Raw genomic sequence first — 26,300 nt, 5'->3', positions numbered from 1 at the left:
AATGTCACATAATGTACATCATGAAAGAAGAGTATGCGATTTTACAAAACAGAAACAATGTCAAGTGCACTCTGACCCCACTAACCCAGTGAATAGGCTTATTTTACATGGAATTTCTTCTTTGCTGCCAGTTACAATTGTGTTCTATGTCCGTCACCACTTTACATTGAGGCGTTGGGTAGTGATGCTCTGGTGAAAGGGTTAAAATACCTTAAATAAATTATTTTTTAACTGCCCTTTGTTCATTTTTATTTATTTGGTATTTGGTGTCAGTATATCGATGACATATCTCAATCAGAAATATCACGATACATCACAATCTCAATTTCTTTTTTTATCCACCCTTCAAGAGTGAGTAAGTAATACAAAATAAATAAACAAATGAATAATAAGGCTATAATGAATGTGTTTTTATTAATCAACCTGTACTCATCATAAACCCTCTCAGTAACTTGTCAGTTTTACAAATACATATTCTCCCCTTAATCAAACGACTGTTCATGCCATAACATCAGAGTCTATATCTGCACCCAAGAAACTGAAAACATCAGTCTCTGCCACGAGTGACTTCCAGGACGTCGGGGAACAGTCCCTCCTGTGAGGGGAGAGCAGGCGACGAGGCGGAAGGGGGGGGGGGACGTCACAAGTGTAAATGGGACAAATCAAAATGAGCGCTTTTTATTCTCATCAGTGTTTAGCCTTCAGACCCGGGATGTGTCGTGGATAAGTGATGAGTGCGGGCTTTCCGCCGGCCTGTGGAGGCGGTGCGCACAGTGCTCGCACGGCACCTCCCAGGGAACGGTACTGGGGGGAGGGAAAATTAATAATTATCATCATCGCTAACACCAACGGGGAGCAATTCATCATCGAGCCCTTTCCGTTGCTATCATGTCGGAGCAGTGCATGGTGTGGCCTGATACAATTATTCTGCGCGGGCAGCAGAAGAGGGTGGGCTAATGCGCTTTTGATGAGGTTTATTCAGGCGTGGAAGGCGTCACACTCGGACACCCCAAGCCCCCTTCCAACATCACCCCCCCTCCCTTACTGACTTTCTCTTTCCCTGGTTACTGCTTGGGAAGGGTTAAACCACACCACGGCACACCACCTAAACTAGCTCCCTATTCTCCCTATCCTTGCGGTTGCCTTCCTTCACTGTGCAGGCGTTCCGCCGCAGTGGAAGCGGACAAGCGCCTTTTAATTATGAGGGAACGCTGGACGTTTCGTGTTCACCACACACCCCACACACACACACACACACACACACACACAGCCCCGCAGAGTGACTGATGAAAATCACTAGAGTGCTTAACTCAAAGCATTAAAATATGTCCTTGACTTTTTAAAAAGAGTATTCAGTCTTTTTGAACGGGCTGAATTTGAAAGCAGCGCTTAAAATAAATCAAACGTTTGCTTCAGTCATTTATTTCTACTGCAACAGTAAACATTTGGTTTTAACTGGCAATTTGCATGTGTGCACCAGACCTTATGGTATATTACCCATCACTTGTGAATGCAAGAATATACTGCATATTTACATGTGAGAAAGAGAAGAGAGATCTAAAAAGAACCTTCTAAAAGAACATCATTACCAAGCCAGCCCCCCCCCCCTCCTGGACAAGTGTGTGTTCATAGGGCAAGCGTGTGTTCATGGCTCAAGCGGGAGAAGGGGGCTTATTTGTCTTCCCTCTCCGGAGCGCGAGAGCGAAGGGTTGCGCTGTTCATTTAATGCAAGGTTAGGCAGGCTGATGTGATGAATGGACTGTCGTTGAGAGAATACAAGCATGCGCTCAATCACAGCCACGACAGTGTTTTCACTCATTTTTGGCCTCAATAAGCCTCGTGCAACATACCGCAAACACAGCGCACAATCCACCATCTGCGCTTATCTACCAAATATCCCGCTTTAAGCCAAGCATACCCTGTCAGTGTTCCTTACCCGATTCCAAAAATAGCACATGGGTGATATGTATTTACACGACATGAGCACAGAGAAAGAGAGAGAGTGAGAGAAAAAAAAAGCATTTCCTATTATGGAACAGACAGAAAAATGAGGGGATGTTTACAAACGCCATTAAATCCAGGACGAGTCCAAGAAGGGAAGGGAGATAATAACATGGTATTGATTCATCTATAAAACCAATACTCAACGCAGAAGTCCCACAACACGAAAGACTCTGACTGAAATAGGACACCAAAGAAAAATGACCTTTGGATTTCCAAAAGGATTATGTTCACACAAACACCCTAAGCTTTCATTAATGTTCCACCATCAATTAAAACACACTTCAAACATACTATCCTAACTGAGGGCCATATTCTGCCATGTGCTTAATACATTTTTTTTTTTTTTTTAAAGCGCATATCTATCCCCTTTTCAGCCTAGGAGTATTCTCCCCTTTTACACACCATGAAGGCAGTTACGCGCTTCAGATGGAGTTTCTCATTTAAGCGTATTCTGGCCGTGACTTGCGCGTTTTTCAGCTACACGCTTCTGATGGCTGTAGTAAGTCAGGCGCCACTACAAGACGAAACACCATATTGCATTTGAAGTCGGAAATAGGTCCAGTTCATTATTTAACATATAGTGGCATAAATTGCAATGTTTGAGTGTCAAATGTTGGTTTTACATTTTTTTTTTTCATTACAATGCAACATAAGGTAACATATTACTTTATGTTCGAATAGGCTACAATAGGCTTGGTAAACAGAACAAAAAAATGTATTGTTGAGTTTTACTGCAATTGAACTAAAGACGGAATGGGGGTGCCTAAGTGCAAAGAAGGTGGCCGCGAGTATTCCAACCTTGTTTCGATATACTGGAGCTTAGCGACGTGCAGTGCATCCAGCAATTTCGACTTGATTGTGAAGGCATGATCCACTACACTTATGCAGGCGCCTGGATGAATAACTTTCAAGCCATAGTAATCATCCACATTCTCTGTCGGGCCTAATCAAAATCATTCGTGGCATTTTCAGGCATCGGTGGGAAGGTGTTTGATTACTTGATTAGTGAGTGTTTAATAATTACGCAACATGATCTCAAGCTGGGATATTGAAACGTGCATTCTGATGTAGCCTGCCTACCTTCTCAATGGTCAGTTTTTATATCATGAACACCTCAAACACATCTTCATAACTTGGCCTTGCAAATGTGTAATTTGGTCTGGTTTATGTTTTCCAAGGATTTTAATGAAATTAACAAAGTAAAATGTAAAACCTGTGTTCCATGTTTTCCCGACAGCCAAATTAAACAAGGTTGTAACTCCGTTTACTTCTACATTAAATAGATCATACCTTTTTCATGAGCTCGCCTTCATTCTGAAGTTAAGCGCTGTGGGTGTGATCGGCACGGATAGGGGAGAAAACGCATAACTGAAATGTGTGCAACTGGAGGTGCGCAAAACATGACTTAAGCGTGAATCGGAGAACAGTAGGAGGCACTTGGGCTCTAATGCAATGACTCACCAACACAAACTCCAGAGTTTACTCCATAAACTAATCAAAGCAAATGATTCTGCCCCATCCTCCAGCTGCCTGAAGTTACCTTCACCGGTGGGGAGACAGGCCGCCTATCAATCACCCAGGAGCCTCAGACACCTGACCCATCCTAGCCAATCAAGTGCTCCATCCATCTCCACACCTCTAATTAATCTTCCCACCTGACAACCTTGATTAGGTGAGGAGATAGAGTTCGGTGGATGTCTCTGATTCGGGTTCACAGAAATACCTTTGCTTGAGTCTTTGGGTTTGGCCCCTTTTTGGTTGTGTTTTCTTCAGGAAATGTTTCTGTGTGTGTGTGTGTGTGTGTGTGTGTGTAGAGAGGGGCAGAGAGAAATGGTCACTGAGAGTGCAAGTGGAGGAAAAAGAAAACGTAAGAACTGTTCATACTCACTGTGCACTGAGCTGTTTTGGTAACCTTCAGGGTAAAGTCAGAGGTGAACTCCAGCTCAGAAAGGCACACTTTGTTACAGTCAAACGTCTAGAAGAGATCAGGGGGAAAAAATGTGGCCCAAAATGCCTCAAGTCATTTAAAGAGATGTTTCCATTTTTTTCCTACTTAGAAAAAATCATTTAATCTTTCAAGCAAAGTTTCCCATGCAAGAAGGTAGTCATTTTACAGAATTCCGACCACCATTAAAAAAAGAATTTTGATTGGATTGGAAGATAATGGATTAGAATGTGTCTCATTTTTCACTTTCCAACAGAGGTGATCGATCTGTGCATCCATTACATTACACACCATGTGCATTCCTTATGGCGGGGACAAGGCAAACTTGTGATTTAGGAGGCATTTAATGAAACTACACACTCATAATGTAAAGAACATAAATGGATGACTATGTGGCCATATATGATTGAGCAGAAAAGTTGACACTGTAAATGTTCTTCATGTGCTCCCAACATGTTATATTGTTATAACATTGTTACAAATGGCTACAGTCTAGTATATGATGTTCATTACAAATATATACCTCAATTACAACCCATGCCCCTAACCACTATTATAATAATACATTTTATGTTAAATTTAGGGAAGACATTTATATTACATGTAGCATGAGTACTCCACACAAGACTGTGTTATAACATTGTTACAAATGGAACCGTCTTTAAGCTTTATAATATTATATATGTACACACACACACACACACACACACACACACACACACACACACACACGAAATAGTATGTATCCACTGTTAAAATAATGGCCATTAAATGAAGCCAGAAAATAAAACTGAAGAATGGAAGGCCAGCTATCAGAGGAAGTGCTCATGTTTTCCTCCAATCTCGCTGTATTTTTGGATGTGTTTTCTGAAGAACTGAGGCCACAGGGCAGGCAGTGAAGTAATGAGGTTTACTAAAGAGCAACTTAAATAAGGATTACACTTATCCATCAATTCCACCGTCACATCCTGACCCTGGGGGGGTTCTTTCAACGCTTTTCCTTTTTTTCCTCTGACTCTCTAGCTCTGCCTTAGGCCTGTTATTTAGTTCCCATCATCTAATCCTCATTCACTGATCTTTTCTCAATTCTCACACACACACACACACACACACACACACAGACAAAATGCTAATCTGAATGAGTGATGCGATCACTACCCAGACAAGTTTATTTTTCAGTCTGTTAAACGCACATCAGCCAATTATTTATTACTAGTTTAAAAACAAATTCCATCAAAACTATATGACAACCTGGCATTTTCTAAACAACAAACCTTAAATACCCTGTTGTTTTGGCTCAGTGATGCACACCCACTCTTAAACATGCAGATGATGCTTTATGCCACATACCTGTATTACCGCAGGTTCTGAGATGAGTGTGTCAGGGTTCAGCACCTGCACCACTGCTTCTGGGACCACCGCCTTCTTCATACAGGCCATCTGGAAGCCATACACATCATCCCAGAATGCAATGCGGTCCTGGTGCTTCTCCGTGTCACCCACAGCAGCGAGACTGATGTTGCAGCCGTCCGGATAGACTGCAGAGAGATAAGGGAATGGTGAGATGGCCTGAACCCCACACAGAGGCACCACAGGTAGGCATGGGTTAGATATTCACACATCCCCTGGAGTAACCAGACAGATGGAAAAATAGAGTTTCCAAGAGCAGTCTCTTTCTGTGCCGAGGCTGCTCACAGGCAAAAGGGAAGAACACAACAAGCATTTATACATAAGAGCTGACACAGCATGCAGCCAGAGGGAAAACAGGAATGGGTAGGTGTGTGCAAGCACGGCAATCCAGACTATTCTCATTTGTAGTTCCACATTGGTGGAACAAACTGCCTAGTACTATAAGAGCAGGGGCGTCCCTCTCTACCTTAAAGAAGCTTTTGAAGACCCAACTCTTCAGAGAGCACCTCCCTTCCTAACTGGCACCTTGACTAGCGCTTAACTTGCACTTCAGCAGTTACATTCCTGCACTTCTATTCCCTTTCTAGGTAGTTGGGGTTTATTTCTGCCATCACTTAGACTGGAGCAAAGGAAACCATGGAAACATGTAAGCTGGTAGAATACTAATACTTGAAACCTGTCAGGACTGGGCAAACCTCCCAATGTCAGCAGTGGCACTTTCTACTGACAATTTTAGGAGCGCCAAGAAATGTTTTAATTGCACTTCTGATTAATGGTTTTGTAATCAATAGGAATATTACATAACTTCCTGTCGAAAAGAGGAGATTCTTGCCTTTTACCACACGGCTGTTGTTTATAAACTTTTAACAGCAGGTTATTAACTGCACAGAACAGAAATTAAATGATTATAGTTGAGCTATACATTATGAAAGAGTATGCATATTGCAGAGATCAAATTGCTTTGAATTTGTATTTAAAACATAAAAATAAAACTTGAAAGTGAAAATGTTGAGGGACTTTTTAATATCGTCCCTGTGTGCAGAAAACCAACAAAACATTCATTTTTGTGGGTGTTCAACACCTCATCTATTTGATATCCCCTCCATAATGAGGATATTCATCATTTAAAATCATTTAACGGAAGATGACTGCAACTTCGTCCTACTTTTACCTCTCCTTTCTTCGATTTCACATTTACTCCCTGTTATCTGACAAAGACGAGTTATGGCAGTCAAGACAGCCTGGCGAAATATAATGGCACAAGACACCTCCTCCTCAGCTGAGGCAGAGAATCAAATGGTCATGAATACATTCATCAGCCATTAGTCCCATTCTGTACTTGGTCCCATCCTGAACGCTTGCAGCCATCACCACTTCCTGTGGTGAGCTCTTACCCTTTAATGACGCCATGGAACGCTAATGTGAAAGTCACGCTAATGTTTCCAGAATTAAGCCCTAAAACCTACCAGGGGTCAAGACTACATGCCATCACAGAGGGAAATACATTACCATACAAGCACAAAAAAAGGAGTTTGAGGCACTGCTATCACCAAGTGTAACCGTTTTAATTACTTTTATATCTCTTGCAGCACAACAAAGGTCAAATCCCTGCAACAAATGAATAAAACATGCACCTTCTCTGAATTTTTAGGTTGCTTTCCTTACCGTGTAGGTAAAAACATAAATGTACGTTCATCAATAATGAAACTAGTTTGAGACGCACAGCTATACAATAAGATTACAGAGACAAATTTCCATTTTTTTTCTTTGAACATTGGAACTCTTTTTTTCTTTGAACATTGGAACTCTTGTTCTATAGAACTATTGTAGGAGATTATGACTGTGCTGTGGTTGACAAAGCTTTGTTATCTTTTATTTGTGGGTTTTTTATCCCCATTTTTCAAAATGAAATTACAGGTTGCTAAAGCAAAATAAACCAATCATTTGTCAATGTGTTGAAATGTCGTCAAGCCTAGCGCATTGCGTGCCCTATGCTCTCAGGCAAACACTGACCCTGAAGGACATGGCTGCTCCCCTTATGACCTCAGCACCTCACCCTTGCAGACATTGAAAGTTCACTTCAGTTCAGGTCACCCAACCTTGGCTGAGTGGATGATGACAGCACACTGACAGGCAAACAATGGCCTTGTGTGATTGGCTGAAGCTTGTGCTGCGACCCTGCAGGTGTCATTCTGTGAGGCCCCTGTTGGTGCGGTCGATCCTGCCCCCCCCCCCCCACACACCTCCCCGAAATTACAGCAGCCATGAGTAACTGCCCCTGGAACCAGGTGACTGCTGATAGGGCAGAAACGGCACTGTCCCACGCAGCCTGTGGTGGCGGGACAAGCCGGCATCCCAAGATTCATAGCTTTGACATCTGTGTCCTTCTCAACTCGGTGCCCATGGCCCGTCTGTCATCCCTACCACCCCCACTCCCATCCCATCCCATCCACGCTCACTCCCCCCCCCCCCCCCTCCCCCCAACCCTCCTCTCACACACAAATAACTACCACCACCAGCAGCTACCCCCCTCCCCCAGAAAGCCTTCATCCCTTGATACTCTGAAACGCCTCACAGATCAGGAGACATTTAAGGATGAGGAGCGAGGTTAATGGTGAGAAGAGGAGGAGGAGGGAGCCAACCATATGTACCGAGGAGCACCCTGCTGGGAGAACATGGACGAAGAGGTTCAAGACGAAGGAGGCGCAGCAGGACGTCTGGGTGCTGCTGCCCAACATAACCATCATTTAAGGCACCGCCACCACCATCTGGTAGTCTGGGACGCGTAGAGTTATTTTTTTTTTTTTAATAAAAACACTTTACTTCCGTCTCTGCTTCCTGCATACCTTTCTTATTTCAGTCCTCTCCTTCTGGCTCCTGCTCCCTCCATCTTTTTGCTGATGTCCAGGGGGGTGACCTTTTCTCTATCCCTGTAAGCCTGTTAAAGTCAGTGTCTCGGAACCTCTCCTGTGTCAGGGCCCAGTCTGTCACAAATCATTAAGCTTACGCTCAGACAGGAGAGGCAGGAGCTAAATACCACACACACACACACACACACACACACACACACACACACACACAGCAAAACAATCGCACCTACACCTAATTGAAAGCAAATGATGAAAACCAAGGGCGTTTCAAGCCCAACACACAAACCATGAAATTAAGTCAATTCATCTCTTCAGCAGCAAGGCCATTTCTGCATCAAATTAATTCAATCCACAATCTTTATAGCGTAAATCAATAGCTTGTATAATGTAGCATGCTTGGACTGCGATAAGGGCACCACAGCTTGGGAATGCAATTCACCTATGGCTGTTAAAGACTCGCGGGGCCTTTTCTGAAGCAGGAACAGGATTAAGAAGGATGGCACTTCACTATGGGTCTTGTTCCACAACTTCTAACGACTTACGAGAGTCCTTCGAAGGATGCACATATGCACACGTACCAACACAAACACCGGCAACACTCTCTTGGCTCTGGGGGGGGGGGGGGGTAACGGTGCGTTACCCTTCTTTCCATCAGTCATGTGGCAGGGAGGATGTGTTTACCCTCAGCCAGATGCTGGGCGATGAGTCGACTCCCCTCCACGCCCTGGACCGAGCCACTGCTCCCCAACCCACCCCCTACCCCACCCACACACACCTCCCAGCTCATCCAAGGGTTACCCAACCAGCCAGCTCGGTTTTTTTCGTTCTCGTCCCCACACCATCACCATCTTTTCCTTGTTACACTCAATCCTCTGCCTCCACTTCGAGTGGACATCCATTCCTAAGCGCTCAGAAGACGTATGGTAAGTGGAGTCGCATGCAAGCAAGAACACTTCCACGAACGGTGGCAATGGAAAAAGCATTTTGAGGGTGCGACTGCGGTTTAGAGTGGGAGCGTTAACAGAGTTTACACTGCAGTAACGGGAGACAGATGGGGCTGTCAGGTCTGTGCTGCAGTAGATGTGTTTAGAGGGGGCCGTGTGATGTGAGCTACAAAATGTGTGTGTGTGTGTGTGTGTGTGTGTGTATGTGTGGATGTGTGTGTATGTGTATGTGTGTGTGTGTGTGTGTGTGTGTGTAGGTGTGTGTGTATATGTGTTGTGTGTGTGTGTGGGTGTGTGTGTGTGTGTGTATGTATGTGTGTATGTGTGTGAAAAATATAATAAACTAGCACTGACTCACCTGATCCACCCTCTGCCAGGTACATGTCCCGTGCATACAGCACCGAGTCCAGCATCGACTCAAACAGCAGGAAGTAACCCTGAAGATGGGGAAGACATCAATAAGGGCAGATTTGAATATTATTGCAATATTATCTTTACAAACCCCATCACAACATCATACACCAAAATCATATCCAAATGGATTTAGTTAAGCCTAAACGTGCCACGCTCAAACACTACATTTGGCTGAAGGTAGCAATGAATTGACATAATTGGGTCATACACACAGAAGCACACACACAGAAAGACACACACACACACACACACACACACACACACACACACACACACACACACACACACACACAGGAACTTCCCCAAAGAAAATCACGGTTGATGGGTTTATGGAGACTGGACGGCTGGTTTTTCTCCTGACACCTCCAGTGGCCCACTGCACCCTCTGTCGTAGGTGACCCTGCGCTGACCCTGTGTTCTGCCTGGGTAGACAGCGTATTACCCTTGCCATTATTCCATTTCTGCTGAGATGGAGCTTTGGCCACATCTCCTTGAGCTTCTGTCTGAATGACAGCGAGTCGATTGCTATTATTTATTTCAACAGTGCTCTCAGCTTATGTATAAAGAGCACACACACCAAGAATACTGCTCCAATAACACAAGTCGGCAACCATTAGCTGCACCTCTGGTGACTGCTTGGTTGATCAGCTGAATGTGTGCAGAGGCCTCAGGAAGACCTCTTGAGCCAAAACTGTTGAAATGACCAAGAGCTAACAGTCTCTATTAAACTAACGGAATTCATATCAATTATAGTAAACTACTTTTGTTCTGCTCCTGCAAGGCAAGCCAAAGGAATCACTTGAAGACGGATGTGGGTAAGGGCGTCAAGATGCACAGAAGTTCCATCAATGGTTCTCTCAAAATAAAACACATCACACACAAAGATGCAGTCAAGCAGGGGGGAAGAAGCTCAAACAGTAGCTGAGCGCTTTATCAGAAGTGCTGAGGGGAGAGAGAGAGAAAGAGAACGAGAGAGAGAGGGGCCCGCTCACGGTCTCTCCGCGGCTTTATCTGCACTCTTAGGCACTCTCCAGCTCATCAGTCAAGCGGAGCGAGGGGAGGAGAGGAGTGGAGTGACGGCCAGGCCACACCGATAAGCCCCCTAATGACTCAGACCAGGGACTGGCTCACAACTGGGGGGGGGGGATTGGAGAGTGTAAATATATGACCAATAAAGGCATCTCTGTCCTCTGTGTGAACTCAGGTGGCGATGCTGATCACATCCAGTTCTGGTGGCTTTACCAAGAGAGAGAGCAGGGGGGGGCAACTGCGGTGATTTGTTCTTGATTTGGTCGTGTTCTGCTATTTTTATGTCAGTGCCGGAAGTGGTAGCGGCCGGCGGCCGGCGGCGGCAGTGGCAGCAGCAGCACACCTGTTTTTTGTCCTTGGTCCCGGCCCGGGTCATTTTTAAACCGCCGCGGCGTTGGACTGATGGCCGATCTTCCCCACGCTGTAATTTAGAACCCAATTTCACAGGCGGCTGCTTCCACTGCAGGGAGAGAACCTTCCGGAAGCTGAATTACCCATCCTCCAAGCCCTCGGCTTCAAGGCCCCTGCATCGTGACACTCTCACTCCCTCTCTCTCCCTCCCTCCCTGTTTTTCTCCTTACTCTCGCTCACTCCATCCCTCTCCCTCGTTTTGCATGTTCACCATTAATTACCGAAACAAGGTAGCGTTCCCGCACTGCATGGAGGCTTAGGGGAGAATAGTAAAGGCAGCAGAGCGTAAACGATGAGACTGGATAGAATATGTGAGTAATACACAGTGACGCCTGGGCTTTGGAGCTGCTGTACACAAGGCCTTAGAGTGAATTCAATTCGGAGGAGCATCTCATCGCTACAGCATAATACAAAACACATCCTGGCACAGAGGCCTGTAGGGAAGAGATAATAAGTCAGGTTTGATGGTGACGCTGTAAACCAAGGCACCACAATCTCACCCAGCACCATCTGATTTTAAGAACAAAAACTGCTTCACTGTGCACTTCTATAGCTTAACTAGAGGAGTACAATGCTGGCAATTGTCACAGTTGTGGGCTTTTCTAAGTATCTTATGAGGAGGTAAGCAAAAACTCTGCTCTGACCACCAAAGCAGCAGGCATCAAGCGTTAAACAATTCAAGTCCATACAGCTCCATATATACCATACCCTATTCATACAGCTCCATATATACACCATACCCTATTCATACAGTTCCATATATACACCATACCCTATTCATACAGCTCCATATATACCATACCATACCCTATTCATACAGCCTACTGCACTGGAATGGCAAATTTCAAGTCACTATTGGGAGAGCTTGGGTGAGGCTGTGATGGCTCCTGTTAAAGAGCTATTCCACACGTTCATCAGTGTGCAGCTGCCTTCAGACAACTCAACACTAATTGACTGGCGGCGGTGGAGGTCAGCACTGAACACAAACAATAGGAAAATAATGGCTCATGGCAGGAAATCTATGAATGGGATCCATGAGAGGAGAGTGGAAGACATCAGCTTGGTCCTCGCAGGCATCAAGCCAGGCGTGTAAAGCAAGTCATGGAATTCTGTTTGGAATGCTGAATGGAACGGAATGGCAGTACCACTGCTCATCCGATGGCCCCACGGACAGCTTGGGAAGGACTTGGAAAGAAAGAATTTTCCATCTCTGCTCAGTTTTTTTCTCTTTTTCTTGTAGACTGGCTGCTACCGAATTTAATTGGACAGCCATTCTTATAAATGTGGGGAAGAGAAGAAAAGAAACCCCTAAAACTTTTATAGTGTTAAGAGACCAACCCCCCTCTCTTTTCTCTAAAGCCGTCCGTTATGGTGCGTGTCAGGGCTGTGTGGAGAGAAAGCTAATTAAAGCTGCATTCCCCTCCGTGTTGCCCTCACCTCCGTGCCTGAGTGGCTGGGCTTCACATCGGCCTCCGCCTCAGAGCCAAACCCCATCAGCCGCTCAAGAAAAATTCATTACCGTTGTTTTCTGGGCAAGATCTATGACAGGAAAAAGCGCTAGCATAAAAAAGGTACACCTGCAGTCTTTCACTGTTGTTTGTTTTTGATTGATAGCTGGCCTTCCCCAAATAAAAGTGTGGCTGGGGTGCATAACGGTGCTGACTGCGTGACATTAGTGAGAACTGGGGTGGTATTGAGATTTACAGGCCCTAACCGAATCAGAGCAGATCTCCATGAACGCGGCTAATGAGAGTAGTAGGCCTAATGAAAATGAGATGCACATTTGTGCACATTAAATCAATTGTCTTATAAATGTATACCGCACACAGACGTATACACACACACACAAACATTTTGAGTGAGTAATTTTACGACTTCTCTCGTAGTTTAAGCTTCATAATGACTGAGAGTAATAATTCTGAATGTGCCCTTTTCCTAGTATGATACAAATACGACCTGTGTGTCTGTGTGTACGTGCGTGTGTGCGTGTGTTAAAAACATCCCATATTAACAGTCATATCAGATTGTGTGGGAGGGAAGTCCGATTGTCAGACTTTTTTACAGATCAAACCTCTTAGTCCCAAAGCTTTGATGTTAAGCCGATTGTAAAAAGCTTTGCCTTTTCTGCATTTTCCAGAAGTGCTGAGATGTTGGCTAATCTACATGCAGGTTCACACAACACTATTGGACCCCCTGTCAATGGGATAGCAGTGAACACCCAGTGCTGTCATTCTGGCCACGAGAAACATCTGGCATCAGCAAAGCTTTCCTCTCCTCCTGCCCAAAGCATCCTGCCGTCAAACCTTTTCAATTACTGCAGAAACACAGCAGACCATGTTCCAGGGTGAAAGCTTGGACACTCACACAAACACACCCATACAAATATATAAATACTCTATACTGTACTATAGACACTCACACAAACACACCCATACAGCTCTATAAATACTCTATACTGCACTATAAATACCTCATTCTAACTTCACTCAAACTGTTCATTGAACTTCATTAAACCCATACTGCATATTTGTTGATTTCTGGCCGATTTAAATTTCTGGATGCCAATTTCCAACATTTTCAACATTTCATTTCCAACGATTTTCGATAGTTATAATGCAATTTGGTCTTGAAAATAAATTCTGTCCTTTGATTTTACACTGTCCTGAAGTGAACATTTAAACCGTATGGCACACAGCTGGATTGTCCATGACCTAAACATTTCCACAGTTGACTAAATTTATATATTGATGTACATAACAATATCAATAGGATTTACTGTTAAAATACCTTCTAGGTGTAGGTAACAGATCTTAAGTAAAAAACATAATCTGTCTTGTATTGACCAAAAGCAGTATACGCTAATTATAGCAGCCATTACCATTTAAAAGTCATGATCATTCTCATCACGTCATGTCAAATGTCATGCCATCTGAGCGGCTGCCTGCATAAACTGCTGGAGAGCAGAGCGTGAATTAGCGCCCTAGCATGTCCCCTAAATAACACACAGGCTGGAGCAGCCAAAACTGCTGCGGGTAGCCCATTGTTCAGCCTGCAGCTATGGGACCTGATTTCCATATGAATGCTTACGAGAGGGCAATGTTCCATGGCATATAAGGCCATTAAATCGAGACAAGCTCACATCACAGCCAATGCCCAGGCGTGGTGGGGTTCCTCTCCCAGGACAAAAGCTCTATGAGAGGCGCGCTGTTTGGTGTCGTGGTAGCAGCCCGCAAAAACTAGTAGCGCAGAGAAAGGAGGCGAGAACATGAGGTGCACATGAACGCGCGGGGGGGAACTGCGGAGGATCCATTTGAAGTGATGGATAGGAGGTATTGTGGGATATCAGGACACAAGTGAAATGAGAGTGGAATGAGAGGGGGGGGGGGATAAAGCAAACTCCCCCAGAGACTGACTATCATTTAAGTGAGGTGAGGTGTTTGGCTGATAAGAACCAAAAGAGGGAAGTTTCCCGAGAAAATAAGCGCTTCTGTGGTGGTCCCAGCTCAGAGCCAACTGCAGTGAGGTCCTCTGGTTGACCTGTGCCAGAAGTGCTGCAGCTAAACTCTGTGTGTGTGTGTGTGAATGTGTGTTTGTGAGAGAGAAAGTGTGTGTATGTGTGTGTGTGTGTGTGTGTGTGTGTGTGTGTGTGAGTGAGAGACAGGCTGTGAGGGCCTGGGGACTGGATGAGTGATTACAGCTGTCCGCTCCTGCGGCAGGTAAGACTCCTATCAGCAGGTAATGAGGCCACGGATGGGAATCTGCCATTAATTCAGCTACTGCACAATCACACATGGAGCAACCCCACACAGAGAGGAGAGAGAGAGAGAGAGAGAGAAAGAAAGAAAGAAAGAAAGAAAGAAAGAAAGAAAAATGCACAAGACAATAGAGAAAGATGGAAAATACACAAACTTGAGCCATACGAGCTAACTACGGGACAGAACACAAACAACTGAAGCGGTCTCCTTAAAGAGAAGCAAACAAAGAACTGAAACCACATTAAGCAGCCCGCCATTGTAAAGACTTGTATCAATTGCATCGACCGGTGTTTCTGTGAAAGTGTGTTTACAGCAAAACTCCTCTGTCCGGTCCGGTCATGGATTACTTCATCCGTCACCTCTCACCTGAGAATAGGCTTGAGAGAGCAGTCTTATTTCCTGATGTCTGACAAAAACAAAAGAGCTGGGTAGCCGCCAGGCATGATGGATCTGTCTGTGACGAGCTTTATTCTGCCCCATGCTAAGCCTCCCCCAGGCCAGAGATGGTGTCAGAAGTCCTCAGTCTGCTCTCTCACTCTCCTGCTTGCTCCCTCTCTTCCTCTGGGTTTCTCTCATTCTCTCTCTTATCTCCAGCGGCCTGTTTGTTTTTTCCCTGTGCTTCAACTGCGGATCAATTTGGTGAGTTATGAAATGACAAGCCAGCGCTTTTGAGCCGTCTTTCAAACACCTATCCGGCAGACAATGCCTCGTCCTACCAAACATTCCCCCTTCTGATTTATTAAACTGCATGCACACACGCGCACACACGCTCACGCTCACACACACACACACACACACGCTGACAGCCCCTGAAATAGTTTTTGATGGGAGGGAGTCGTTTGCTTCTCCTCAAAGGGAGTGAACTTTCTCCCACACAGCCACTAGTGCGATTCATTTCTTTACAAGCTCTCAAAGACGGTGGCCTTTCCAACCAATGTCAGTGAGACCCAAGACTACACAGGGATATTCCCATTGAGGGTAAACTATTCTAGAAAAAACAACTCAATGACTCCAATATATTTCTAAGAACAGGCTTCAGTCACGAGTCTCTGTGACCTGGCGCAAATCTACACAAACCCACACCAGTGGGCGAATGCGCTGAGGCATTGCTGTGGGACTGTGGAGGTTAACTGCACAATCACTGTGACAGAGCACGGCACTTGGGGTCTGGTGGAAGTGGCGGTGGAAGGGGGCTCTACTGACCCTAATCTCACTTTAATACGTCTGGACTGGACCCTCACTCCATTTTTCACCACTGAAGGCGGGAGTGTAATCTCCCCCCCCCCCAGCTGAGAAAATATGGACAAATGGAAAAAACATGACTGCCTCTAGAGTGCAATCGCTCTCTGTGCAATCACTCTCCTCGCCGGTCTTCCGCTCTCGATTATGGAGATTTGACTCGTTGGTTACATCTGAAGGGAGGGACTCAGCTACCCTGCGCTGGAAAGTGGCTAATTTTAGGGATGAACTTTCTCGGCCGTCCTCTGTGTGAAGCCTCTGGCTGCCTGGCACACGTGGCGTGGCCCATTTTTGTACCAGGCTCTGCTCAGAAAAAAAAAAAGGACCATCATGCACACATATCCTGCCTCAGAGAAGCAGGTGGTGGGGGGGTGGGGTCACTCACGGGCGAGGCGGTGATGTATTGCGGTGCTCACCAGAACGCCCCACCTCAGCTCATCGCTGGCCCGCACTCGGGCGAACACCTCCCTCGGCACGAAACATTTCGGATGCGAGCGGCACTGGCGACTCTAGTCCGTCTGTTCGTCAAAAAGCATGCCTCCACATTTCACTGCTTATGTAATCACTTGAGAACTCCTCTTTGGTTAACGCGCAGTCAAACTGTAATCAACCAAAACCAGAATCTTTACAGTTTATGCCCCGCACGACACTGCATCTGAATATAACATGCTTTGTGTTAATGAGAACCATTAGGTGGCAACAAGAAACAACTGCCACTAGATACATAACTAGCTGTTAGATCGCTACAGTGAAATGGGTGACTTGACGTGAAATTGTACCTGTGCAATGCATTTCTCTGTCTAATACTATTACACTACCACACATACACTCACTCCCAGCAGAGATGGCCAGTGGGGCAGAGGCCACACTGTCCTCACTGTATAATCATCAGTCTTGTCAGTGTGGTCAGATGAAAAGTGACGGCTGAATCCTCACATTTATTAATGCCGGCGGAGTTTATGCCACTGGAGATTACGTCCACTATCCCTCATCATTCCACAGCACTTCGGCCTGGGCAGAAATTCAATTTACCCACACTGCCAAGCGCCGGAGCTGCAGCCTGTGAAACATGTGCAGACCCCGAGCATGCTGGGATGTCATCAGATGGTCAGATAAACACAGGCTCATGAATAAGAATGTGTGAGAGTGAAGTTTGTGTCTCCGCCATGTTTCTACCAGCATGACAGAAGGTATCACATGTAATAAATGATGCATGCATTTCTGCAGTGGGGATGCACCAGCTATGAACAGCATTTATGCATGTTAGGGATGTAAGGGTGTGTGTAATTATGCTGAACTGTTCGCTGCAGGACTTTCTGTTCAGCATGTGGTTCGATCCAAACCATCAGACTACACAACTTCAGCTTACTCTCAAGTCATGCTCACCAAAAACTGCTAAATTATTTCTGATAAAACACTTCTCTCTCAAATGCCATATTTCCCATCATCTCCTCTACAATTTCACATAGCTACCTAGCATATAAAAATAGATTGCTTGCTTCCAAGAGGTACCTATTGTCTTTGCTTACCAATGTCACTAATGGATTTGCTTACCAATGTCACTTGACTCATGGATCATTAATGCTGCTGTAAAAGATGCTCACACATTTATGTTAAGCACTCGGAGAAAACAAGGCAACTTGGCACAAAAATGCGAATAAGATTATCCTTATTTTTTTTCATTTAGTCAATTTGTGGTTCTTTAGCTTGACCATATGCATCTAACAAACCATTTTGTAATGAGAACACAACCATGGAATTGCTTTGGAATTTGACCATATGCTATTGCTTATTTCATATTCAGTAAATTGGACTGTTTTATGGATTTAAAAAAATAAATCATCTCATGGTGTTTTTCCAAACTTCCAAAAACCTAGAGATATTTTTCTATTAAGATTTATTTATTCATATTTTTTTAGTTTTCCCTCTGTACTGGAGTTATGCACTAATACTACTAGTACAAAATAAACATTCTTTAAAACTCCCTGTATGTCTACTGTGGTCAGAATACCTTTAAATGATCTTATCCAGGGTTCGTACACATTTATAGTGTGGTTGTGAACAGTGATTTGGAGAAGGACTGTAGTCAAACGTGCATTCCTCACCATCCACTCGGAGATGATGATGTCTACCTTCTCCACCGGCAACGTCACCTCCTCTATCCTGCCTTTAATGAGGGTGATGGTCTCATCCAGGTTGTTGGATCTGGGCAGGGAAATTAGACAAGAAATATGGCCATTAAAGTCATAAACTGCACTTAACAATTGCATGACTAAAATAAATACAGACAAAACAAGCACTTGTTAACAATGAATAAATAAACGAACAAACTACTGAGCCATTTCTGTTTGGTCTCAATGATGAGCTCTAATTGCACTCTTTCCCAAACTGCAGATAGACACAGGTCTCCACCAGCATGGCTGCTAATTTCTCAACATTACAATGGAGCCCAGGACAACACATCTCCCTCCAATCACTTCCACTGGGGTAACGTCATCCCAACACTGTCTGTACCTGAGCACCTATGTGCTTCCACGAGACACCCAACTTTAAACAATCATCCCTTTTTATTTTTTTTATTTTTTTTGACCAGCCACCCGTAGTATCAATCTCTCTAAATACTCCATTATCATGACAGCTAATGTTACTGGGGACAGAACAATTACTCACGGCGCCAGAGCGTATTTCTGCCCAGCTGATCCTTATCTCTGCCCCTCCTCACTATCACACTCTCCCAGAGGCCCACTGTGGCGCTCGCCTCCCTCTCCCATTCCCCCTCTCAGGACTGTCTTAGTGAGGAGGGAAACGCTGTAATCTCATTACAGGGGTAATTTAGAGGACAATGTCAGATACTGCGCAGAGAGAGAGAGAGAAAGAGAGAGACACTTGGAGCGGAGCTAGAGAGCCCCACAGCCTCTCTCAGTCGCTTTCTGTGTATCTGCACTGGTGCCATATCCCTGGGGACAGGTTAAGTAATCCAGACTACAGAGGTTTACAACCACAGGAGAAGACTGGAATTACCCAATGACACCAGCCTATTCTTACAGTATGTTTTTGCAGGCATCTCACTTCAGGAAAATGACTCACTGCCAGTTCTATGATTAGCCTTAACTCTGCATGCTCTTGAAGTACACAATTAATCACAGAGGAAGCGGCAGAGTCCAAATGAACTCAGTCAATAAAATCAGCAGCCACATACTAACTCACTGCGAAACGCAAATGAACTGCTGAGTGAACAATGCAGTGGGCTAAACACACACACACACACACACACACACACACACACACACACACACACACACACACACACACACACACACACACAGATGCGAACACACACAGATGCGCACACACACAGATGCGCACACACACAGATGCGCACACACAGGTTTGGCTGGAGACACACACTGCGGGGAGGTGTTCCTGCAGGCTGGTCGTCACTCAGCAGCCCCTCAAACAACAACCACTATTGTAATGATGAGTGTACTCAATGCACATCATCTTTTACTGCTGACACGGAGGGTTCCAGAGGGTATGTAGGGAGAGAGCGAGCGTAGAGGATAGGGGAAGGGGAGAGGACAAACGCTGCATACTTAAACCGGAACAAACACTTGGAGCCGAGAGCCACACAAACCGCGGGCCGAGCGGCTCCCACTGCGGCCCGCTGGACTGTAAAATTAAACCTGCTACCCCTACCCACCCCCACCTCACCCTGCACAGCGTGTTCCACCACCGGGGACACCTTACACAATCATAACCAAAGCAATCATAAACGTGCCGCCAAAGCGGCACCTCAAGCTAGGCAAGGGGAGATGAATATCACAGAATGTAAATGACTCCCATTTCGGTCTTATGGCAAATGAGATGAGCGCTAATAACTCGAAGGTTGGGACGGTGGCAGTGTGAGTGATGCCGTAAAACCCCACCGAGCGGTAAGTAGCTGGAGAGGTTCTATTGTGTGGAAGGCAGGAGGTGACTGGCTGTCCACAGAGGAAGGCTTAAATTATGAGCGTTACGAGTTGGGCGCACAACATGGGATTTATTGAAGTCATGCACCGGGAACAAATAAAAATGGACTGGAGGTCAGGCAGTCCTCCATGGGGCTTCAGTGAGAGATTGAGTCAACCACCTCAGGTTGGAGCAGATATCTGAGTCTCAGCTTCTGTAGCTTAGTGAAGTTAGTCTGGTCAAGAGCAGCAAGGCAAGGCAAGTCTATTTATATAGCACAATTCATACACATATGTGATGCACAATGAGCAGATCAAAGAACATGCAAAATAAGAGAATGAAAAAGGTAAAGCGAATTATAATAGTTAAAAGAATATTAAAAGATTAACATTAAAAGATTAAAAAGGAAGTTAAACAAACGTAGAAAAAACATAATTCAAAAAGTAAATACATTAAAAGTGGAGTGCATGCGATCGACTAACAGAAAGCATCTGAGAACAGTTGGGTCCAGATTTGAAACTGGCTACAGTTGGAGCACCTTTGATGTCATCAGGAAGTCCAGAGCTGAAAGAGCCAAAAGCTGCTTCAACATGTTTAGTTCTGACAATGCAGTCCGACAGATTTCTCTCCAGTGATCTGAGAGGTCTAGCAGGTGTGTACCACTGAAATATATCCGAGGTGATTTGGTCCTGTACTATTTAGTGGTTTATAAACGTATACATAATACGTATATATAAGTTAATAAAATTAAGTATTCGCGTAATGTGGCGAGTTATTTTTATTTTCATTTTCGTAAGAACTCTAGCAGCTGCATTTTGTACAAGCTGAAGCTGTTTGATGGTCTTTTTTAGGAAGGCCACTGAAAAGACCAAAGTATTCTACCCTGCTGAAGATAAAAGGCATGAATGAGTTATTCTAAATCGTGTTATGATAAGGCCTCTGAGTTTGACTATGTTTAAGATGGTAAAAAGATGATTTAGTTATTGTTTTCACGTGGTTCTTAACTAGGGATGAGAATCGAGAACCGGTTCTTTTTTAGAACCGGTTCCTAGTGAACCGATTGTTTGGAATCGTCAGCCAAATTCTTTAACGGTTCTGCTATCGGTCCTTTGTGGCGTTGCGCATGCGCAAACTTTTTTAGTTTCTTCTTCAGACTGCAGCAAACATGGCAACTAGGCAGAAGCGTTCTAAAGTTTGGCTCTATTTCACACGACAAAAATGACACCTATTTCGTCGAAGGGAGGAAATACAACAAATATGAATAAGCATTTGAACACACAGCATGGAATTAAATTACAGGAATGTCATGTCTTCGATGCATGCAGCAGCTCAGCTAATGTCGGCGCTTCATCTCTTTCTGTCCAAGGTAAACTCTTCAAAAGTGATCACAACCACTCACTGTGTGAAGCAATTTGCCTTTATTGTGTGTAGTCGATCAAGTTATCTTCTGTCCCTTCGTTTGAAGCATACATTTTAGCTCCGGCATTGGTCTCCCATTATTGATCACTTCACGTTGGATTGAAAGTCCAGTTTTGAGAAATGTTTGATCGTAACGGTGTTAATTATCGGAGGGCGTGTGTTATCAGCAAACGTTCGCGTTTTCGTGTCAACCCATTATTAAACTGAGCATATCGTCTTTTAATCCATTATTAAACTTAGCATATAGCTACGCTAGCTTGGCTATAGAATCTTCCATTTTCAGCCCCCTACATTGAGGCAGATTTCCAATTTAGCTGATGACGTTCAGTCAGACCAGTTCAGAGGCTGGTAGTCTGTCTGGGTCACAGGCTACAGCTAGCACGTCATGTACACCTCTAGCCCATCCTTTCTTCGAGGCAGGGAAAAATAAAATTACCGAGGAGAGGATCAACGAATGTCACCGAGCAGTGACTAAGTTTGTGGTGAAAGGTTTGCACCCTTTTACTACGGTAGATGCCCCAGATTTTCGTTAGGTTCATTTCTAGGAACATGTTTAAATTAAACAGAATACATTTTATTTAAGTTATGTAAGTTTTATTTTAAGTTCAAGAGGAATATGTATAAATGTTTTTGGTTATTACTGTATATGGTGTGTGCAGCATTATAGAAAATTATATAAAAGAAAATTAATGTAAATAAACCCGTTTGTGCTCTTTTTTTCACCCCTTGCCCAATAAGAATCGATAAAAGAATCGATAAGGAATCGAATCGATAAGCAGGAATCGATAAGGCATCGGAATCGTTAAAATCTTATCAATTCTCATCCCTATTCTTAACACTGAGATCGCGATCAATTAAGACACCAAGGTTTTTAACAGTGTTCTTCACTTTAAGTTCTTTTGTGTCAAGATCAGATCAGTAACAATCTTAAGTCCCAATATGATTATTTCAGTTTTGTCCTTATTCAGCAGAAGGACATTTTGAGACATCCAGCTGTTGATTTGGTCATTGCATTCTAAGGGACCATAGTCATTAGGGGAGAGGGCCAAGTAAATTTGGGTGGCATCAGCATAGCTATGATAGGAGATCTTATTGTCTTTGCAAAGTCATGGGTTCAATTACTGAGGAGCACTCAAAGAGATAACACACATCTCCAATGAGACAGGACGGAAGACAAGGAAATGACTAATTGTGAATTTAGAGTAATCGAAAAGGGTAACCAACCCAGACATCTAACAGGCAAATAGCAATTACAGATATGTAATAGATAGATATCAAATAAACATATCCACAAATACATATGGACAGCCTTCAGCGTGAAGATATGTTTGATAAGGTATTTTGGATATGTTTGATGAGGTTTTGAGATCTCTGGAGGAAAACACACTTCATTTTCACTCAATCCTCAGCTGAATTGAAGTGCCCATACATTGCTTATTTCTGGACACCATGCTCACCTTACAATATCCATAGCTTGGTAGATGATCTCGGATTGGTCAACCCCAATGACCTTCCTGGCACCCGCCCTGGCCGCAAACATGGAGAGAATTCCAGTGCCACAGCCAACATCCAGCACCACCTGAGGGCCGGGAGGGAGGAGGAGAAGAGAAAAGAAGAGAAGGAGGGGGAGAGAGAAAGAGAGGGAGGGAGTGAGCACACTGCCAAAACGAGGAGTGAACGCACTCCTGATCTGCCAGCTTGTCCTTGCCATCCCCCTGCTGCAGAGCCATGTAATAAGGGAGCGGACGCCGTTTATCATGCTGACAGGGTCGCATCGGCTCGCCGAACTCAGCCCCATTCACCAACACCGCTGCCCCGATGGCCAAGATAAGCCCCTGGCTCGCCGCCCCAACCCCCAACACCCCCCAATCCCACTCCCAAATCATGCCCTAGCAGAGGCCCTTTCCCCCCTCCCCTCATCCCCCAGCCACTCATAACAGCCCTGGTGACGCCGCCATCAGCATATAACAAATGAGGCCTGTATAGGCTGCTATGTGTTGCTGTGTGTGTGTGTGTGTGTGTGTGTGTGTTACACAGAGGTGTGAGAGTGTGTGTGTATGTGTGTGTGTGTGTGTGTGTGTGTGTGTGTGTGTGTGTGTGGGGGGGGGGGGGGTTGCTCTCCCCTGTTATCAGCTCAGTGCAGTCCACTGGTTAGGTGCTGTTGAAAAACGCTTTGGCGTGTAATAAAGTCAGAGGGTTTTAAATCAGCGCTGTCATCACATCGTTATCCAGCTTTATCCCCTTCTCTCTCTCTTTCTCTCTCTCTCCCTCTTTCCTCTGGAGCACACGACCATGCCAGCGCACCCCTGTGCTTAAACTCCAACGCAGAGAGAGGAGACATGCAGGAGGAACCCTGACTAGAAACGGCCTCACCAGTCTCTCTGTCCACTCACCTTGTCCTTGAAGACGTCCTGATTCAGGTGCATGAAGTCTCTGTAGCTTTCTGTGCGCACCTTGTCCTGTGTGGACGCCGTTGAGAGGGGTTCGGGGGGGGGGGGGGGGGTTAGCAGAGACAACAACAATAAGGTGATAAATAATGCCACTGTCATATCTATTTTTTCCATTAAAAAGATGGAACACATGTCTCTCTAGATGAGTGATCGTTACTGAGAGATCAATGTATCAGGACAAGTCTGGACTAGTTTCATTCAAAGCAGTCTATGCACACATACTGTATATATGCATACGCCGGTGAAATGGTTTAATAAGGAAGAAAAAAATATATATTACACCAGAAAGTTATAAAGTTATTACAAAGTTTGAAATGAATGAACAAGTGCCCAAAGCAAAAAGAGCTGACGTTGGTGTCGACAGGGAAGGATCAAAGTGCAGTGGAAAATACACATAATATAATAATATACATAAAATACTAATTTAGCCAACATACAAATCTAAGCCAGGATCAACCAATTCATAAGACCTCTTAAACATTATAATCTATAAGTAAATGAACATTATTGCACAGCAACTCATTTACATCATATCAAGTACAGGGTAAAGACACTTCCTGCATCGGCACTTTTTTTTCACAGTCACTTGCTGAGGAATGTACAGAGATAATTGAACTTGGACAGTGAGAGACAGCAGAGGGGTCAGCAAGTGAGGAACGAGTTAAGAAGAGTATGACGCTTGCTATACATCCGCAGACGTACATGTCAACGTATACAGTTGTGGCTTTTATGGCCCCCATTAGACGGGCGTCAGCAGCTTCCTGCACCAACCGCTCGTGTCCCCTTTGGGGTGTGATGGGAGTTTGAGGGTCTGACGCAAACACAGTATTAACGCAAGCACCATACTAAGCACCAATCACAAACGCAGCCCATTGCATATACTGCAGTGAGAGAAGTGTACATATGCGAGTGTGTGCGTGTGTGTGTTGGGGGGAAGGGTTGAAAGTCTTTGATCACTCACTCCCACTTTTCAACAATTTTCTCGACAAAGCTTAATGCTTGTATAGTGCAAATGCATATGCTGCTGTTTCAATGCCGCTATGCTGTTTTTTTTTTCTCCAAATGCTGCATTTGTGTGTCATCTGTTAGCTCTTGAGGCATTTGCGCTTAGAAGTTTCACTGAACTATAACACTATTTTTAACTTCCTGCGGAGGTTGTTAGCCAGGGCGCCATGAGATAGTGGTGGGGGCTCACAGACGCACCTTGAGCATCTCTTCGTGGATGCTGTAGTGTCCGTAAGAGCTGAAGTAGGCTTCATCCTCCTCCTCCCTCAGCTCGGCTATGGCCCCGCAAGCTGTGGAGCCACGGCTGGTGTCCGCGTTCAGAACCAAGCCCTGGGCCAGGAGCCTGTGCACACGCGCACACACACACGCGCACACACACACACACACACACGGTCACGACACATATAGCCTGGACATTCTTCTTTGTCTTCCCCCCACACCCATTCACTCTCAGTTACTGCAGTGGAATTTTACCCCCTCCTCAACTTTGCCACTTTCCTCCTCCTCTTCTTTCATTGCACCCATCTACATTTAGACTCTATGCTACCACCTGCTGGTAAAGAGGAGTAACAACCTAAGAGGAAGAATTAGGCAAGTTGGTCTCTCCTTCAAGTGTCAGAATCAATTTGTAGAGTGAAGAAAAACTCCTCCCAAGTGACCAAGTGAAGAAATAAACTACCATGTAGTAAAGTGGTAGGGTAACACTGGGTTTACTCTGTCCAAAATCCGATGCCCAAAGACAACAAACGTTTTGTGGTTGCCGGTTATAGCGTTGTAACTCAATACTTGTTTTGTCCCTAGTAAAAATGTTGACCCAAAGTTTGGGTACAATTTGGGTAAAAATCCCAAAGTTTCCCTTTAAATGTGTTTTTTCGAGTTGTAAACTAAATTATGTGACTGAAACAGATCAATGCTAGCAGTGTTGATATTGACAAAATTACTATTTTTCATGAAATAGTCTGCATTTTATGAGTTTAAAATGGCTCAATAAGCCATCTTCTGTTTAAAATCATCCAAGGCCAAGGCGGACTTAGTCATGATATACATATACATACATTGGAATGGAGTAAACTCTCAGCCCCTCGAGACTCAACAGTTAAATCACCCCACCTCCTCAGCCCCTTGCCCACCTTTTAGCATTTTTCAAAATTATGCAGTGGGTGAAGCTACACTTTAAAGTCAGCTGCTAGAATATTGCACCAATAATGCCAGACCCATAAAAACCTATAAACATGCCATGATTTCCAATACTCTGCAACCACTGCTGTATACTATAACTTCCATGCAATCATCATATTGTTTATTCCCGTAACATGAGAATCAGGAAAAAAGCATTTATAAACATATTGTCGAGCAGGAAAAATGTGATCCATCTCCAGTCTTATGATACAAAGATAAGTTTGTTCTCTGATCATAGAGTCATATGTGAGCCCAGTCCCTGAGGAAACAGGAGATCT

General features: G+C 44.6%; 1 protein-coding gene across 1 annotated transcript in view; it reads right to left on the bottom strand.

The window, feature by feature from the left end:
- The window catches only part of LOC105903002 (protein arginine N-methyltransferase 3), a 55,172-nt gene that overhangs the window by 11,607 nt on the left and 17,265 nt on the right, over positions 1-26,300 (bottom strand). Inside the window, exons 3-9 of the mRNA XM_031568628.2 lie at positions 25,042-25,186; positions 23,782-23,847; positions 22,846-22,967; positions 18,127-18,226; positions 9,532-9,610; positions 5,300-5,487; positions 3,893-3,979 (exon numbers count right to left, since the gene is read on the bottom strand). Of these exons, the coding sequence (XP_031424488.2) occupies positions 3,893-3,979; positions 5,300-5,487; positions 9,532-9,610; positions 18,127-18,226; positions 22,846-22,967; positions 23,782-23,847; positions 25,042-25,186 (787 nt within the window). The remainder of the gene's footprint in view (positions 1-3,892; positions 3,980-5,299; positions 5,488-9,531; positions 9,611-18,126; positions 18,227-22,845; positions 22,968-23,781; positions 23,848-25,041; positions 25,187-26,300) is intronic.

The sequence above is a fragment of the Clupea harengus genome, chromosome 6 (genome assembly GCF_900700415.2).
Source record: "Clupea harengus chromosome 6, Ch_v2.0.2, whole genome shotgun sequence".
NCBI classification, from domain to species: Eukaryota; Metazoa; Chordata; class Actinopteri; order Clupeiformes; family Clupeidae; genus Clupea; species Clupea harengus.
This window is presented reverse-complemented; position numbering and strand designations above follow the sequence as displayed.